At 38.2% G+C, this 18,500-nt stretch overlaps 1 protein-coding gene across 4 annotated transcripts in view; it reads left to right on the forward strand.

Annotated features, from left to right (window-relative positions):
* The window catches only part of LOC113091338 (AP-1 complex subunit beta-1-like), a 28,529-nt gene that overhangs the window by 2,335 nt on the left and 7,694 nt on the right, over positions 1-18,500 (forward strand). For 2 of the 4 annotated variants that reach the window (XM_026256789.1, XM_026256787.1), the window contains exons 2-19: positions 319-379; positions 900-1,005; positions 1,142-1,277; positions 3,052-3,297; positions 3,624-3,814; positions 4,169-4,390; positions 4,540-4,660; positions 5,133-5,228; positions 5,458-5,573; positions 5,836-6,001; positions 6,315-6,413; positions 13,098-13,357; positions 13,491-13,689; positions 14,157-14,177; positions 15,210-15,239; positions 15,452-15,595; positions 15,891-16,036; positions 16,772-16,901. In XM_026256789.1, the coding sequence (XP_026112574.1) occupies positions 343-379; positions 900-1,005; positions 1,142-1,277; positions 3,052-3,297; positions 3,624-3,814; positions 4,169-4,390; positions 4,540-4,660; positions 5,133-5,228; positions 5,458-5,573; positions 5,836-6,001; positions 6,315-6,413; positions 13,098-13,357; positions 13,491-13,689; positions 14,157-14,177; positions 15,210-15,239; positions 15,452-15,595; positions 15,891-16,036; positions 16,772-16,901 (2,466 nt within the window). In that variant the 5' untranslated portion in view covers positions 319-342. Of the gene's footprint in view, positions 1-318; positions 380-899; positions 1,006-1,141; positions 1,278-3,051; positions 3,298-3,623; positions 3,815-4,168; positions 4,391-4,539; positions 4,661-5,132; positions 5,229-5,457; positions 5,574-5,835; positions 6,002-6,314; positions 6,414-13,097; positions 13,358-13,490; positions 13,690-14,156; positions 14,178-14,547; positions 14,608-15,209; positions 15,240-15,451; positions 15,596-15,890; positions 16,037-16,771; positions 16,902-18,500 lie in introns of all 4 variants that reach the window. The other 2 variants (XM_026256790.1, XM_026256788.1) reach the window with 2 other exon arrangements.

Genomic DNA, 18,500 nt, shown 5'->3' on the forward strand with positions numbered 1-18,500 from the left:
TTTTTCAACGTTGCAATTTTATTATGGGATATTCAGCATGGAAGACAATTTAATAAATTGAAATAATATTTTACAATATTATGGTTTTACTGTTTTTTGACCTAATACATGGATTCTTGATAGACACAGGAGCCTTCTTTTAAAAAGATAAATATAATATAATTTTCTGACAGAAAGAGAACATGAAGCTTCAACAAGGTGTTTTTGTGCAATGTTTTCCCCACTCCACAATCTGTAAGAAACATCAGGGAAGGTATCAGCAGGAAGGTACCTTCTACACCTTTCTTATGGGCTTAGAAATCTCTTTTTCTTCTACAGGAGAACCGAGGCTTGGGATCCAAAATGACAGACTCCAAATATTTCACCACGACCAAGAAAGGTCTGACAGTTTCCTTTTTCTTTTCTTTTTCTTTTTTAAGATACAGCTGTTTTGGGATTAGTATATCACTTCATGTCAAAGAGATTTAGACATTGACTGTGTCTGTTCTGTTCTGGCCAGTGCAGATCATCAAGTGCACTGCACCATTACACTTTAAAATACTGTTAAATCGATCAGCACTTTGCTACATATTCCTGCTCCGTTTACTTAAGAACACAGTACACTAATGGAGTCTAATAATAATCATTTGGATAAGGCACTTGCAGAGCAGACACATGATTGTGCCAGAACAGAGAATTTTACCTGCAAATGGAGCTGCACACATTACTTGGTCAGAGCTAAGAAAAACCCTTTACACAGAATTATGACCGAATTGTTGTTTTGTCTTTTATTACATGAGGCAAACATCACCTCTAATACTGGCTGTCTAGACATGCACTGTTTTTCTGGAAGCACATTATTTTCACACTCAAGTTTTGGGATCTAAAAGTCATGAATTGTTGTTTGTGGGACCCTTCAGGGGAGATCTTTGAGCTGAAGGCAGAGCTCAACAGTGATAAGAAAGAGAAGAAGAAGGAGGCAGTGAAGAAGGTCATTGCGTCTATGACAGTGGGAAAAGATGTCAGGTAAGACCAGCCATTTTCACCTTGATGGTTTTTCACAGTTAAGCATACAGCATTTGTGTGAATGGCTCACTCTTTTATACGCTAATGTACAGTATATTTTCATTTGTGGAGTTCTGATTAATATTTTTGTTCCCAGTGCTCTGTTTCCCGATGTTGTGAACTGCATGCAGACGGATAATCTTGAGCTGAAGAAGCTGGTCTATCTGTACTTGATGAATTATGCCAAGAGCCAGCCAGACATGGCCATTATGGCAGTCAACACCTTTGTGAAGGTAGAGTTCAGACACATAGCTTTTGTTTTGAGGTATTTATTTGGGGCTGGTTAGTAAAGGTTTGCAATCACTATGGCACATCCGGTTAGAATGCAATGACTCTGATGTTTCTTCTTTAATTTTTATTCTCCACTGTAGATGGGTATGTGTGGTTCTGAAAGGATACACACAATAATGGTAAATAAAAGGTACACAATAATAAGTATAACAACAATAAAAATTTACAACAATATTATATAGTTACAAAAGGCATTAAATAGGATTAACTATATTCAATGTATAATTACAATAAATCAACATTATGTACAGACTGCTCTGAGCGGGACTCGAACCCGCGGCCGTAACATTATTAGCGCCATTCCGGCGGTCTTATGTAAACAAATGACGGTGCAATTTTAGAACGTTAATCTTGAGGCATTTATAGGTACGCATGCAAATAAGCATATAATCCACATAACGGGTCTGATAAGCATATAAACAGCTGTCATGAACTATCATAATTACATTAATTCACACAAAGGAATGGCAATTGCTGAATCTTTGTACACACGCATACAGTATTCCCATTAATATCTGAAGTCTGTGATTAAATTAAACCGCAACAATACACAAATGTATTAATAACAAAGATAAGAACATTTAAACTTACTTCTAGCTGCACGCACACACTTGAAATAAACTTTTGGAGAACACTCATTAGTTCCGCACTAAACTTTCTGATGCAACACACTTCTATATCCTTTGGCGGAACTACTTTCCGATGATGCTAAAGCTGTACTGATTCGTAGTTTCAACTGTCAATTAAAAAGCCCACCAATAGCATTCACTGTCCATTGTTTGTTATCACAGTCCTTTACAACAGCTTTATTGTAAAACTTTTTTTTGTATTTTTAATATTTTATCACACAACTTGCACAGACAACAGATAAAGATTATTGGATATTCATTTACTTTCCAATTAAAAGTGATAGGGTCTTTTCGATAAAATCGTTTATTATCTATAATGAAAATCACAGACAATGATTCTCATTATTGATTAGTCGGTTCTGCCCACAGTGCAAGTACAACTCATAGACTGGTAAAACTGCAGCAGGTCGCATTAAATTACAGCTCTGAATAATGCATTTCTATGGACAAAATGCATCTAAAAATATTAGAGGAAACAGAATGAGCTCCTGCAGGAAAAATATGTGATCCAAGCTGCCCAAAACATGATAAATCTTTATTTCAAGCTTCAAGCTGATGCATTAGTGTAATGGCTTGCCTGTCAGGTGCTTTTACACTTTCAGTTAACAGTCATATCCTTATCTGTAAATGTCACAAATTCACGCAAGCCTTTCCTTTTTTGCATAAAGGCCCACGCTGACATTCTGTGTTAAGTTGAAATCTTTGCTGAAAGAGTATTATATAGAAAGGAGAGGCGAAGGAGTTAATATTCAGCGCAAAAACTTTCATTGTGCTGAAATATCGGTTGTTTAACATTTATATTTAGGTTTAAAAGTCAACATGCAGTGTGAGTAATTTATGAGAGTAGGAATTGTGAAGGGACAGCAGCGTGTAATTGTCTGAACATAAATGTCAGACGCTCTTACAGTATAAAGAAATGACAGTAAGAGGAGACTGACTCTGATCAAAGTGCATGATGGCACAAGTTTTCAACTGTAATAATAAGAAATGTTTCTGTTGTATTTTAAAAAATCTTACTGACCCCAAACTTTTGAAAATGCCTATATTTTAATGCTAATGTGTGTTGTTGACGTGTTCTTTCCTGCAGGACTGTGAGGACCCAAACCCTCTGATCCGTGCACTGGCTGTGCGCACCATGGGCTGCATCCGAGTGGACAAGATCACTGAGTACCTGTGTGAACCTCTAAGGAAGTGTCTGAAAGACGAAGACCCTTACGTAAGGAAGACCGCTGCAGTTTGTGTCGCCAAGCTGCATGACATTAACGCCCAGCTGGTGGAAGATCAGGGCTTCCTGGACACCCTGAAAGACCTGATCTCTGACTCCAACCCCATGGTGAGGCATCATAACCCAAACTAGTCAAACATAAACTAACATAGAATATAAAATCTAAGTCCTGGTTAGATGCTGGCAATATTCTAAAGAATACTCTCTGAACTTAGATAAATATCCCTGAGTGCATTTAGTTCTTACACTAATTCACTGCACATGCACTTAGGTTAGTTTTAAGGGCATCTGTGAGCTTGCTAGTGCGATTTAGCTCTCTCCTAGCCTCCATGGTGTGTAATAACATGCTATTGTTGTGCGAAACTCGAGACCATTCACACACAATACCACTGTATTGAGTTTAACGCCTCTTTTCTTTTCTTTTTCTCCATTAGGTGGTAGCAAATGCAGTAGCTGCTCTGTCTGAGATAGCAGAGTCTCATCCTAACAGCAACCTTCTGGACCTGAACCCTCAGACAATCAATAAGCTCCTGACAGCCCTTAATGAATGCACTGAGTGGGGCCAGATCTTCATCCTCGACTGCCTGGCCAACTACATGCCCCGTGACGATCGTGAGTCACAGAGGTCAGAGGGCAACGTTATTTCATCACTCCTGTGTGGTGCACTCTAAATGGTTTCTCTAATGAAGTCTACATAAGACATTGACATTAGCTAATCTAGTGTAGGACTTACTGTTTACATTGATTACTTGAACTGAGTTTAATTAAATCAGAGTTGGCTTTTGAATCACTGTTGATTCAGTTTGGGATTTCAAGAAACAACATAGGATTGTTCAAAGGTAGATTGAAATTGTGTATATATATAATTATATATTTTTTTTAACAGCCCTAATTTAGCTAATGTTAAACTACACAGCCTGTCTTCGCCCTTTAAGATTTTTCCCTCTGCCCTGTTGAATGTTTCTCTCTCCTCCCGCAGTATCTGTGAGCGTGTAACTCCACGGCTGTCCCACGCTAACTCTGCCGTGGTTCTGTCTGCTGTGAAGGTTCTGATGAAGTTCATGGAGATGCTTCCAAAAGATCTAGACTATTATGGCACTCTTCTGAAGAAACTTGCTCCTCCGTTGGTAACGCTGCTCTCAGCTGAACCTGAACTGCAGTATGTTGCCCTGAGAAACATTAACCTCATCGTACAGAAACGGTAGGTGCAGAGCTAAGGTTAATCGATTTGTTAATATTAAGTGATGACGGTTTGGTTTTCTCAGAAAATGTATGCACAAATGTATGTTTTTTTGTGAATAAACTACATACAAACACAAACATTTAATTTTTATACTGCATTTTTACCAGCCCTGAAATTCTGAAGCATGAGATGAAGGTTTTCTTTGTGAAATATAATGACCCAATCTATGTCAAGCTGGAGAAGCTGGATATCATGATCCGCCTGGCATCTCAGGCCAACATTGCTCAGGTGAATGAAACGCCACATATACAGTACAGCTACCCTTGACTAATGTGAAACCAGATCTCTGCATGATCATTTATGTTCATACATTTTTCTGTTACACTACCCAGCATACAGTTGGGTCCAAAAGTCTGAGACTACTAGTGAAAATACGTCTGTGATAATAATAAATCGGCATGATTTTGAGAATGGCTGAGTATTTGGTTTGTTTTTCTTTTGCATTAATGACAGTAGCAAAATATATTTATGGTCTGCCTTATTTTTAATGTCACGAGACAATGTGACAATGAGGGACTTTTTTATTAAGTATAATTCACACTTCTTATATTTTGTACATAAAATTTGTATTTATTGAATGTTAAATTTTTGTCTGTGCTATGTTAACATCACTAACTTTTGGACCCCACTGTGTATCACAATAACATTTGTCATGAATGCTTAAGAGAGCTGTGCTAAATTTCTGTGTTTGGGTTTGTAGGTGCTGGCTGAGCTGAAGGAATATGCCACTGAAGTGGACGTGGACTTTGTGCGTAAAGCTGTACGAGCCATTGGCCGCTGTGCAATTAAAGTAGAGGTGAGCTGGCCTGACCTTGATTAGGATAACATTATTATTAACTTAATTAACACTGGCAGTTTGACGAGTGTTCATTTTAATTGTTAAGTTCAGCGCTCCCAATGAAATGGTTCAACCTGATGTGAAACAAAAGCTAACTTCTTATTTGGTGAACTGATTTCTGGATGATGCCATTTATACTTAAGCAGATCAGCTGATCTCTCTTCTGTCTCTCCTGTCTCTGTTCCAGCAATCAGCAGAGCGTTGTGTCAGCACACTGCTTGACCTCATTCAGACCAAGGTCAATTATGTGGTGCAGGAAGCCATTGTGGTCATCAAGGACATCTTCCGCAAGTACCCCAACAAGTAGGTTTCTCTGTGTGTATTGTACAATTTCCCATTGTCACTAAAGCTGCTTCTCTCCTTCTCTCTCTAAACTGCATCCTATTTCTGTTTGACTAAGGTTCATTGAGATTCACTGTCCTGACACAGCCTCTATTCAACAATGCCTTTCATATTGAATGTATTGAAGAAGAATTCAATAAAGATACCCTGAACCCAACCTTTCCCCCGACTGCCATTTTTCTCTTTGTGTTGATTCACTGTTGTTTTTTTCTTGTATTCTCAGGTATGAGAGCGTGATTGCCACTCTGTGTGAGAACCTGGACTCTCTTGATGAGCCCGAGGCACGCGCAGCCATGATCTGGATTGTGGGAGAGTACGCAGAGAGGATCGACAATGCAGATGAGCTGCTGGAGAGCTTCCTGGAAGGCTTCCATGATGAGAGCACACAGGTGAAGTGCCTTTCAGATTGCTTTAGTAAAACCCTCTTTGTGAAATAAGTAAGCAGACTTGCCTTATTCATGCAGTGTATTAACTTGCTTCCATTTACATAAAAAAAAAAAACATAACTGTGTAATAGGATGACTTTTTGCGGTGATATCGAAATTGGTTTCTTTACTGAACTACTGAAATGTTGATATCATTACAATAATACGATACTAACCTTGTGAATAATGGAATAAACACACATGAACTTGTCTCTTGGAAAATCATGTTACAGGTTTTGTCCCAGTGTTAAAGTTTTTTTTCACGCCTCTCTTTCAGGTGCAACTGCAGTTGCTGACAGCTATTGTGAAGTTGTTCCTGAAGAAACCCACTGAGACCCAGGAGCTCGTCCAACAAGTGCTCAGTCTCGCCACACAGGTAGGGCTGGGTATCCATTCAGATGTTCCAGATCGATTCGATTTCGATTCACAAGCTCTCAGATCGATTCGATTTTCTATTCTCGATTCTTGATTCAACTCGATGAATATAGATTTAATACAAATACTATATTTATAAAAAAAGAACATTGAACATAATTTTACAAGTGGGTAATTAATAAAAAGAAATTAAGAGCCACAAACCTTTTTTATTTTATGTACACTTGGGTACATTAAAACACAACCATCTCTAATTTTTAAATGCATACAGTTATGTTAAATAAATATAATACAATTTTGATGCAAGATGAAAAAATGTATGCTGAAAAAAGTCGGAACAGTCGCATTCCAAGAACAAACAGGATCGAGTTATTTCATTTTTAAGATAAAATAATCATACAATTTTACTAAATTTGCTGTAACATTGAGGCTACAAGCCTATAAACAATGTAAGACAACTAATACTGGCTTATTGGTGATAGTTCACCCAAAAATAAAAAATTATGTAATTTCTGTATGTATTATTCATCATGTTTAATCATTTTTTTCTTCTGCTGAACAAAAAAGAAAAAAGAAGATTTAGAAAAAATAAATAGTCATTTTGAGACAAAAGTGGGTACACTCCTTCAAGCTTACACCACCACTTAAGTGGATCTTCTGAGAGACGTATAGGTGTAACTTCTCTGTATTTGCCAACTTCTTCCCGTGCCCTGTCTGCAGCAGTAGCACAGACTACTGTAGCCACTGATGCATAGGCTGCCCCAAGCAGATCCAGCAGCGCACAGGATTCTTTTGACCTCTTTGGTGGGGTTAGGGGAGCGGTCAGCTTCACCAAGGGATTTTTGCTCCTGTACAGGTGCACTGCCTCCATTACCAGCACTATCAGATCCTTACTGCTGATACTTAGAAAAAAGAAAAATGTTAATTAAAATTACATTTGAATTTAAATGTTGCCCATTTTATTATTTTACTTTAACTCATTATATTTATATGCAGTTGAAAAAATATATTTGTTTACATAAAGTTTTAAAACTTTATTAAACTTGTAGCCTACCTTAGCATGCTCAAGAGTGATAATCTCACTGATCCATGTTGTGAATGTGTCCTAGCGTTCCCTGTCAGAGATGAAAGGAAGAGGCTTGAAACGAGGGTCCAGGGCAGATGCAACATACAGCTTCTCCTTTATATTTGCATATCTTTAAAGAATAGGCAATCACATTAAAATTACCTTATGGCATCTTACATAATGTAATCTGTAACATTCACACAAATGTTTACATTTTATATATAGTACTAGCTGTTTTTGTAAACATACCTAAACCTCAAGCTGTTATGCGCGGCAGATTTGAGTTCTTTAATGACAGTCGAATCACTGGCAGTCGAGCGCATCTCATATTGCAATGGTGCAATAATAGAGAGGGTAGCGGAGTTCTCCCCAGACATCACCAGAGTTGCACTCTTCATCGACCGAAGAGCTTTCACGATGTCTTCAGCCACAGTTATATCAGCCTCTGTCTGAGTGCAAAGGTGCTTTTCGCTCCAACGGACTTCAGGAGAAAGAAGTGCGGCTGAGATTGCCGGTTGCTGCTCCAAAATATTGGTAGCGTTGTCGGTCACAATGATCGGGTCTTTCTCAGTAAGACCCCACTCATGGTAAATGGTAAATGGACTGCATTTATATAACACTTTCAACAGACAACATGGCCATCCAAAGCGCTTTACAATTGCCTCACATTCAGCCATTCACACACTCATTCATACACCGACTGCAGTGTCAGCCATTCAAGGCGCCATCCAGCTCGTCGGGAGCAGCTGGGGTTAGGTGTCTTGCTCAAGGACACCTCGACACTTGATCAGGTGGAGCTGTGGATTGAACCACCAACCTTCTGGTTTGTATACAACCTACATGAACCACTGAACCACTGCCGCCCCAACGAATCTGAAAGCAATGCACATATATTTGCCCCTGTGTGACTATTCTGCATAGCTCTGGTCTGCAACACATTTGAAATGAGAACCCAGTCATCTAAATAGTGGCAGATAATTGTGACATAGGTGTCTTGATGTCTTGACGTCCAACTGTCACATGTTAGGGCCACTCTGTCAGTTGACTGTAGGGACAGAGTAATGTTTTGCTTCACTTCATTGTACAGTCTTGGGATAATCTCTTCGCTCATCCGTTTGCGACTAGGAATACAATAAAGAGGCTCCAGCACATTCAACATGTAACGGAATCCGTCATTTTCGACCACACTGTATGGCCTTATGTTTTTGCAAATAAAAAATGCAATCGATTCAGTGATCTTTTGTGCACGAGGTGAATTGAGGAATTTTGCTTATGAATGCATTTGAAATCTTCGGTTGTGTGTTCGACTGTGGGGGTGTTGTAACGTCTGGGTGATGTCTCATCAAATGGATCCGCAGATTTGTAGTATTACTACAGCATTTCACCTCTGCATTACAAGTCACACAAACAGCTTTGTTCTTGTCTACAACAGTATCGTTGTCGTCTTGCTTGCGAAATCTAAAATGCTTCCATACCTCTGACTTTTTATGTGAAGATGGCATCAACGTCGACAAAGCACATGAAACTGCCATTTTAAGCACTGAATGAATCATAGACCGTAAAAGAAAGGATGAATGAATGACTGACAAGTTTGCCTCTTGCTCCTTGGTAACATTGCGCAAGGCAAATAAGAGGGTGACATCTAGTGGAGAAGACTAATAATTAGATAAACGTTAATCTAACGTTCATGGTTCGGAAATAAATATGAAAAAAAAAAAACTATTTGTGGCCTATGAGAATCGATTTTGAATTGACCACATTTAAAAAAAAAAAACGATTAATCGAAAAATCTATTTTTTTTTTTACCCACCCCTACAAACAGGTGAGATATCCACACGAGAGTATCAAAGCACACATTTCAGTCAGAAATGACACTGGACCTATACTTGCTCACACCTTCAAGGCACTTTCTGGAGGTGTTGCCATTAAAAAAGCAGATCTCTAAATCCAGACCGTTTGGCTTTATGATTCACTCCAAAGATGATGAGATATTCAAAAAATTTGTTACTCAACACCCTGTTATGCTTATTCTTTTTTGCATGATGCTGTAATTGCTTTTTGTAACTGCAGGCAGATGATACGAGGATAAATGAACCACAAAAAATGGAATACTTCTAATTAGTAAAAATATATCATATGAATGTCAAGTGAACAGGAAGCAAAAGATGATGATTATAAAAGCTTCAGGAGTTCGAGTGATTAGTGTCCTGCTCCTCTGAGTCTATTAGACTACATGACCTGCTTTGTTTTATTCTATTATATATGTGCATATGTACATATTTGTGGCACAATGAAATATAAATAGTAAAGCATTCTGATGGTCCCCAACAATTTGGGTTCAAGCTTGTGTGCCAGTTTTGAAACCCTGCACCAGATCAAATAGCAGGTTTATGACAGGTTTATATTTATTAAACATTTATATTTTTGTTAATGGAAGCTTTCTTCCTCTGTGCCTTTTAAGAATTTAATTGCTATTAAGTTTTTTTTAAATTTCATCTCCATTTTAATGAAGCAATATCAGTACTTGAATTCAAAAATTTCCAAAGATCTTTTAGTGTATTCCGTTTTCTTTTGATGTGTGAACAAAGCTTCACTAAACATTGTTTTTTAATTCTACTCCATCCAATAACTGCAATGAGCTTTGTTACTTTTTGTTACTTATCATCTTTCAAATTTTGTATGTTTTATCACAAAATCCAAACAATGAATACTGATTTGATGCTCTTTAATGTGGCTTGACAGATCACTGTAGCCACCTTAGTTCAATTGGCAGCGCGGAGCACATGTGAACGATCATCTTTTCCTCTTTACTACTAGTTATAGCATTAAATTAAACATTAACATACGTGAACATCAAATGTTGAAAGAGTACAGCGTATGGAAATATGTCTCATGTAATCATCCATTCAGTGTTTCAACTGAAGAAAGATGTCAATAAACAACTTGTAAACAATGTCACATAATGTTGCCTTTAAATCAGGAAAGTCGTTCAATTGCCATAGCTCGACTGTCCACTAAAAAAAAATACTTAGGGCCCTATTTTAACGATCTGAAATGCAAGTGTCAAAGTGCGAAGCGCAAGTAACTTTGTGGGCGGGTCTCGGCCCTGTTGCTATTTTCCCGGCGGGATAAATGGCTCTTGCGCCTGGCGCAAATCTAAAATGGGTTGGTCTGAAGTAGCTTCATTATTCATAGGTGTGGTTTGGGTGTAACGTGAAATAAACCAATCAGAGCGTCATCCAACATTCCCTTTAAAAGCAGGTGCGCAAGTTCCATAATGGATTGCTATTATTATGGCGTATTTACCAGGCGCACGCCAGGAGCGGTTCACAGCCGAGGAGACTGATGTTCTTGTAAGAGCAGTGAAAGACAGAGAAGTTGTGTTGTATGGGGAAGGGAGAAACATACCCAGAATAGCGTCATGATTTTCGTCATCTCGTGTGTTAATATTTTTTTAGTGTAAGAATTTATGATTTGCAAAAATAACTGTTGCATCTGTGTAGATTACATGAGCAAAGTGTATGCGCGTTGTGCACGCTATACATTATGGTCAAGCATGCGCCCCTAAAATAGCATAATGAACAACGCGCAACGCGCCACTGACTTTAGACTAGTTTTTTTCTGGTCAGTGGCGCAATTGTTTAATGGAACAGCAAAATAGCACCAGGGATTGTTTGCGCCGGTGCAAGATGGGGCCCTTAGACTGTTAGTGATGTCTCATTTATTGTATGTTTGAATAAATCTAAATCCACAGTTTTAAATGATTATAATTCATTAATGAATTGGAATAGAAACCTTATTATAGGCCCTTTCATTAAAAAGTGGATCAAAACTGCCTTGTGTAAAAACATTTTATTGAAGTATTTATTATTATGTCTAAAAATAAATAGCCATTTAATTTGGAATCTGTTGTTAATTTATATCTTTATTTTTATAATAATGTACCAACTTACAGGGTTCCCTGTATAGTTTACAACATTAGAGATTTTCCTTTATAAAAACTGACATGCATTGTACCTCATACATACCCCACCCAATCTAAACTTAATCAAATCAAGAGCTTGTGAATCAGATTTGAATTGATTCGTGAAATCTGTGTCAATACCACTGATCTATAATATAGAACTGGATTGCTCATGACGTCATTAAAGTGAAGCCGCTGCGCCGCCATATTGGTAATCCCTAGTGTGCAAAAACGTTCCATTGAATTAATAGGAAATTGTATGATTTTAGTTAGAAAACATCACCCAACAAGTCAGAATTTATAAATTTGAAGTATTTCTGTACATCATTACAATGCAAACACCCTAGGCATGTAAACGGTTATTTTTTATGTCGCGAATTTCCCCTACTTATTAAAAAGCTATGTTAATTACAGTAGTGAGCATCATGAACACAATAAACATCAGACAGACACGACCTCAACATATATAACAAACTACAAACTGCTCATTCTGAAATCTGAATTTATTCAGATAAATAATTGACTATATACAGTATGGATTTAAAGACATAAACTTTATAAAGCTTTATTTCCAAGATAGTAAGTTAAGCTTTTCATGAATAGAGCAATATTAACAACATAATTGTATTATTCATTGTAATATATTCATATCAATTTCTGATACTAATACGTTCATGTTTAATAATTCCTAAATAATTATGTTGATAAAGAAATAAGCCATTTTTTGTGTTTGATCAGTTAAGTTACCTCTGTCGTGAGTGCGCAGCAGACACACCCAGCTTAACGGTTTAAATGTATCGCTTATCCTGCCGCAAAAGACCGTAAACACTGCAGATAACATCTGAAGTAATCATTATTTAACATACACGTAACATAAAAACGAGTCCGGTTTGAATGATTTGCTTCAAATTGAGTGATTTTAGGACAGCGGTTTGAATGTAACTCAATGGTGCTCTCTGCTGGTAGGGATTAGTAAGATGGCGGATCGAACACTTCCGGTGGCTTCACTGCCTGTTGGCATCTTAGAACGCGATGAGCGATCCAGTCATATATATAGATCAGTGGTCAATACCCAGTCTTGTGAAGCAATCACTCATGTCTCTTCAGTAGATTTGGATTAAACTGCTTTAATATGATTTACTTTGTTTTTATGTACGTTAGTGTTAATGTTGATTACTGACTAGATTAATGTTTGTGTGCATCCGCTAGGGAGCATGTATATGTCTGTGTTAATATTCATTCATATTCAGAGAAGCTGTGAGCTTGTACTGTCAGACTGGGATCAGAGATTGAATCTTGTCATTATTAACTTTGAGGTTCAGTGTCTCAGGCTGTACTCGCCGCCAGGGTTCTGTCAGAATACCAAATGTCCTCCTTTATCCCAGGTGTCGTTTTATGGCCTCAAGATCTAATTCTCTCACCGCTGTTTTGCTCTGAGTGTTGCTGGCATACCACTTGATCTTATCGGAGTTTTGCATTATTTACACAAGACTCTGTCCTTCAGATTAGTTTTTGTGGATAGAACCATTCACCTCAATTTCTTTTTCTTCCTCCAAGATGATATACTCTCACATCATAAATAGTGTATTGATCCCTTAGGTTCTCTATTGGGTTCTTACTTTTCCTGTATTTTTCTCTCTTTTTACATTTTGTAGGATTCTGATAATCCTGACTTGCGTGACCGTGGCTACATCTACTGGCGTCTGCTCTCCACAGACCCTGTGGCGGCAAAAGAGGTAGTGCTGGCCGAGAAACCTCTGATATCAGAGGAGACGGACCTGATTGAGCCCACCCTGCTGGAAGAGCTTATCTGCCACATTGGTACTCTGGCCTCAGTCTACCACAAACCTCCCAGTGCTTTTGTGGAGGGCAGCCGTGGTGTTCAGCACAAGAGAATTCCGGCTCGTGCTGGCTCGTGAGTTTCTGTTTACATATATATGTCTGTGTGCGCGTGTATGTATGCGTGTGTGTGTGTGTGTGTGTGTGTGTGTGTATATATAGAACTTTTTTTATTTTTTTATTATAATTTGATAATTTCTCTCTCTCAGTGGGGAAAGTGCCGAGAGCTCTGATGTTGGCCAGTCTGGACCTTCTGAAGCTCCACCTGCTGTCATTCCATCACAAGGTGATCTCCTAGGTGACCTGCTGAACCTGGATCTGGCCCCACCCACTGCCACTGTCCCTTCAGTGCAGCCGTCTATGCAGATGGGAGCCATGGACCTACTGGGAGGAGGTCTGGATAGTCTGGTATGTTTTTCTCCTGCCGCCTCTCACTTTGCTACAAACATAATCAGCCCTCAGTGGTGAAATTAGATTAATTTATAGAAACAGTGTAATTACTAGAATGATTATACCCATCTGTTCTGTTAACAATCTGTGTGTGGGTATGCATGCATGCCTTCTGGTAATGTGTGTCTGCTTGCACATATTGTAGGATATTTATTTTGAGTTCGTGTTGACCTGGAAAGGATCCAGACCTACTTCAATAAATTGAGATAATCTAAGTGGATTCTGTTCCCGGATCAGCCCCCTCCTCCTTAAAAACACATCCAAAGTCCCTTAACCAGTGTTATTGTGTCTGAGAAATCACAGATGGTCTTGCATAATTACAGTTAACTTTCCTTGCCTGCATTTCCCCTCTGGTCTTCTCTTTCCCTTTTTTGACTCTTGGTTCTTTCTTTTTATCTTTTTTTATCCTTTTGCTACACTTGCAGATGGGCGATGACTCAGATACGGTAATTAAACTAAGCGAAAGAGGAAGCAGACACTTTCATATCATGCCATTTTATTATTCTAACCTGGGGATCTGTTGGTATGTGTATGGGATGTACTCTCTGTACTCGATGTACTCATTGTCTACTGCAGTCTACCTTGTACATTTACAGCCCCAACATTTTTATTTACATTGCATCTGTTGTTGACATCAGTAAAATCTCTTGTATAAACAGTCCTGGGCTTGTTGCGACCACATGTTATTTTTCTGGGAGTTATGTCAAATATTTTTAGTAACCGTAAAGTTCATGAATGTTTATAGACTTTAAGAAATCCCCAGCATCATTCCCCCTCATTTCTTCCTCTTTCATCCATTTCTCATTCCTGTATCAGCCGGGTGGGAGGACAGAGGTGCAGTCTCCACAACCATCTTCTGATTATAGGGAGAGAGAGGTCTGTGTGGGTGTTCTCTCCCCTTTATAGAGTAGTCCCTGCTGCCCAACATAAACTAGTTTTAGATCAGCATAAGAGCACCTTTATTCCTTTTTGTTTCAGTGTTTGAGTTCGTAGCAGTAGTTGTTGACACAAAAGTAGGCACATCTCATACAGAAGGTTTAGTATGATGAAAGTAGGGGCGGGCGATAAGAAACTTTTTTTTTTTGCCACAATAATTCTATATATCACATTAAAGTTATTTTTGTTATTTCATTTTTGCTATTAAAAGCAAGCTTTTTTTCCAGTTGCATTATATCTGTTTAACAATAGCATTCAACTAATAAAAAAAAATAAAAAAAATAATCAAATGTAAAATTAAACACTAATATAATAATAGCAGAATCTTTATCGATTGACACTTTATATTGCCCAACCCTGGCTGAGCTTAAAGACTAAAGAAACCGTTTATAGTACATCTAACAACTTCCTTGGCAGCTGATTGACTTGTTTTCACCCACTGAGCTTGTTCCCCCTTCATCAGCCTCTTCATAATTATCTGCATCTTTCCTGCCTACTGATCCTTACACTCATTTTTTTTTTTGTCCTCTCTCTTTTCCCAGCTGGGAGGAGACATTGGCGGAAGCCCTTCGGTAAGTTAGAGAAAGATTCTTAACAAAGTTCACCCAGAATTTGATGAATGTGCTTCATTGGAGGAGTATTAGCATCAACAGAGGGGTTTGCCTTCATTAATCAAAGAGCTGTTAAATTCCTCCTCCATGTTTTTATCTTAGTTCACTTGTCTTTTTCATGATGTTCTTGTAACAGTTGTAATGGCTTGTAATACTCATCTGCCTCTGCTCAGATGGGTGCCGGTTTGGGGGCGGCCCCAGCAGCCATGCCTGCGTCTCTCGGCGCTGCTCCTGCTGTTGGAGGTGGATTGGGAGACCTTTTTGACCTTGGTGGAGGTGTTGGCATGCCAACAGGATCCTACGTTGCTCCTAAAACTGTAAGTATAGAATCAGTCAATACTCTTAATAAATAACTTTGGTTATGTCTTCAGCAGTCTTTTATAAGCAGGTTCCCTGCTTTAAGTCAATTTGTAAAACAGCAGTGTTTCCTGGACTCTAAGTGGGTGTGCACATAAAATGTGCTGTGGTGTTCAATAGTGGACTCTGGAGTCCAACAGAATGCAGAGCACATTTTTAATTATATATATAAAAAAACGGCTTAGAAATGCAACTCGCATAGAATGAGAATCTTTCTTAACCCCACACGCTCAACCTTTTTATCTGTGGGTTCAGGTGTGGTTACTGGCAATGAAGGGTAAAGGGCTGGAGATTTCTGGGACGTTTGCCCGACGCGGTGGGATCATTCAGATGGATCTGACTCTTACCAACAAAGCCATGAGTGTTATGACTGACTTTGCCATTCAGTTCAACAGGAACAGGTGAGTCAGTGGGATCATTTAAGGACATGCTGATATTCTAAAGAGACTTTAGAATATCAATATCAAGTCAATTGAGGTATTCTGTATAGAAAACTACCTCTCGTTTAGAAAAGCCTGAAAGTAAAATGCTGTAAAATATTCTACTTCGATCTTACAATACAAGGGCAACAAGCAGGTCATATCCTTATGTATGTATTGATTTATAGAACGTTGCTTTCTCACACAAATCTGGCAGCCGCAGAGTGTTGCTATGCAATTGGGATATGCTGTCATATTCTTGTTCCTAGGTCCCTCTGTTTGTAAATCTGCATTAAATGTACAGATTGTAAGCGAACAAACAAAAATGTTCAATTCCTGAGCCAAATATTGGTTACATTTACATTTAATCATTTAGCAGACGCTTTTATCCAAAGCGACTTACAATGTCTTAAATGGTGATGCAACCAAAAATATTTGGCAAAAACCATTTTGGAGGGCAAACTCATTGACCAAAACTTGTCTAATGACACATTTTGATCTCTTTTGCAGCACAGCACATCAAAATATAATCAGTCACATATCACCATGACCAAAAATAATGCTAGAGTATGAAAAATGTGTTTGGCTGATATATTGAGAGGTGGCTCATTGCAGAAGAAATTGACTATGACTGGTGTTTCACCTCTGAATATGGCATGAATATGCATACAAATTAAATTACCTACATTTACGCTGCATTTCTCTGTTTTTCTGTAGTTTTGGTCTCGCCCCTGCTGGGCCTCTGCAGGTTCTGACTCCTCTGAGCCCCAATCAGACCATTGACGTTAGTCTCCCTCTCAGCACGAGCGGCCCTGTCATGAAGATGGAACCTCTCAACAATCTGCAGGTAATATAGCCACTGCCTTTCTGCAGCGTTGTATTTCATGTGCAATATGAAATGAATGTTGTGCTGTTAAAGGGGTCATCTCTTTTGACTATACTATAAAATCATCCTGTAAGTTCCAGAACTCAAAACTTTCTTGCTAGTCTAAAAACAGCTTATATGGAAGCCAATTTGCTAAAATTATTTGCTATTTCTGGATAGTCAACCTTAGAGAACAATAGTCAGAAAAGTCAGTTCATGACAACTTTAAGCAATAAAGCAAGCCCCAGATGAGCATTATTAGTAGCCAAAAGTAGCCATTAGTAGCCAAAAAAAGCCACTTCGGAGTCCGAGACAGTAGGGACATTAAGTGTGTGTGGTTAACAATGGATGCAACTGCTCAAAAGAGCTTCCGTTAAAAAAAAAAAGATTCATTATATCATTAGTGGTTCCTCCTTTCTGTCTTTCTCTCCTCCTACTGCATCCATGTCCGTTTCTGTCCTTTATTGATCAGGGTTGTAGGTTTGTAGCAGTACAGCAATAGGTCTGAATTAGTTGTGCCTGATTATCTCTCAGTGGACTCATTCACGTTGCTCTCCAGTGACTGCATTGGGAAATATACCACAAAGCCCACATACTACAATAGGAAGGCATAGGCATTCTGGACTAGTTCAATCAATAATTGGTAGTAATTAAACCGGGAGAAGATTGTGTTGAGCTTCAGGGAGGGTTTTGGTTTGGGTGAAGCAAATTCAAAAATATAGGAAGGAGGGTTTTCTCTTTTCTTCTCTCTCAGAGCAGATTAATAGGAGATTAATAGAAGATTGTGCTTCAGTCTTAAGGTTTTATAGAGCCCTACAGGCTTCATCTAATGGCATTTTCTAATTAAGTGCGAGCATTGAGCTTTCCTGGAGAGAGATTAGATTAGTGAGTGTTGTGTTCAGAATGCATATGTTAGATTAAATGATTAATCATAAATGTGTCTCTTTCATTTTCAACTCCTCATTTTCTGTGCCTTTCGTTGAAGTCATCAGCAGGGGTTTTAGTGTCTAAGAGAGCTGTATGATAATAATTCTAGGATTTGTCAGCAGTGTTTTCTCTAATTGTTTTTATCTTGCTGAGAAAAACTTTTCTCTATTGGGAGGACATTTCAGCCACCTGAGCAAAAATATTCTTTATACCTGACCTGTACAGCGCACACACAGAAAAGTGCACAACTTTTAACTTTTAATGTGCTATTTATTTTTTATTTTACCCTTGGTGTAACTAAATTCTGCACATTTTAGGTTACCTGTGAAAATTATTTTTTACAGTGATGTTACCCAAAAAATTCTTTATTTTATTTTTTTCATATAAAACTGCAGAACAGTTAATTCTTTATAATAATATAATATGAAATAATAATAAAAGAAAAACAATTATATTTAATATTATAATATAATATAAAAACAAAGTGAAGCATTTGAACTAATATCTGTAAGCTAAACATGAATTCTGAAGTAGTTTCCTAAACATCCCCTTGAAGTAGGGTTTGCACACTCTGCGACTGTAAATGTCTTGGAGTTTTGTTACTGTACTGTGCTTATCATCTGCTATTTCCACCACTTAAACTTTAAAGCATGA

The sequence above is a fragment of the Carassius auratus genome, unplaced genomic scaffold, assembly GCF_003368295.1.
Source record: "Carassius auratus strain Wakin unplaced genomic scaffold, ASM336829v1 scaf_tig00214183_4049273_7079891, whole genome shotgun sequence".
NCBI lineage: Eukaryota > Metazoa > Chordata > Actinopteri > Cypriniformes > Cyprinidae > Carassius > Carassius auratus.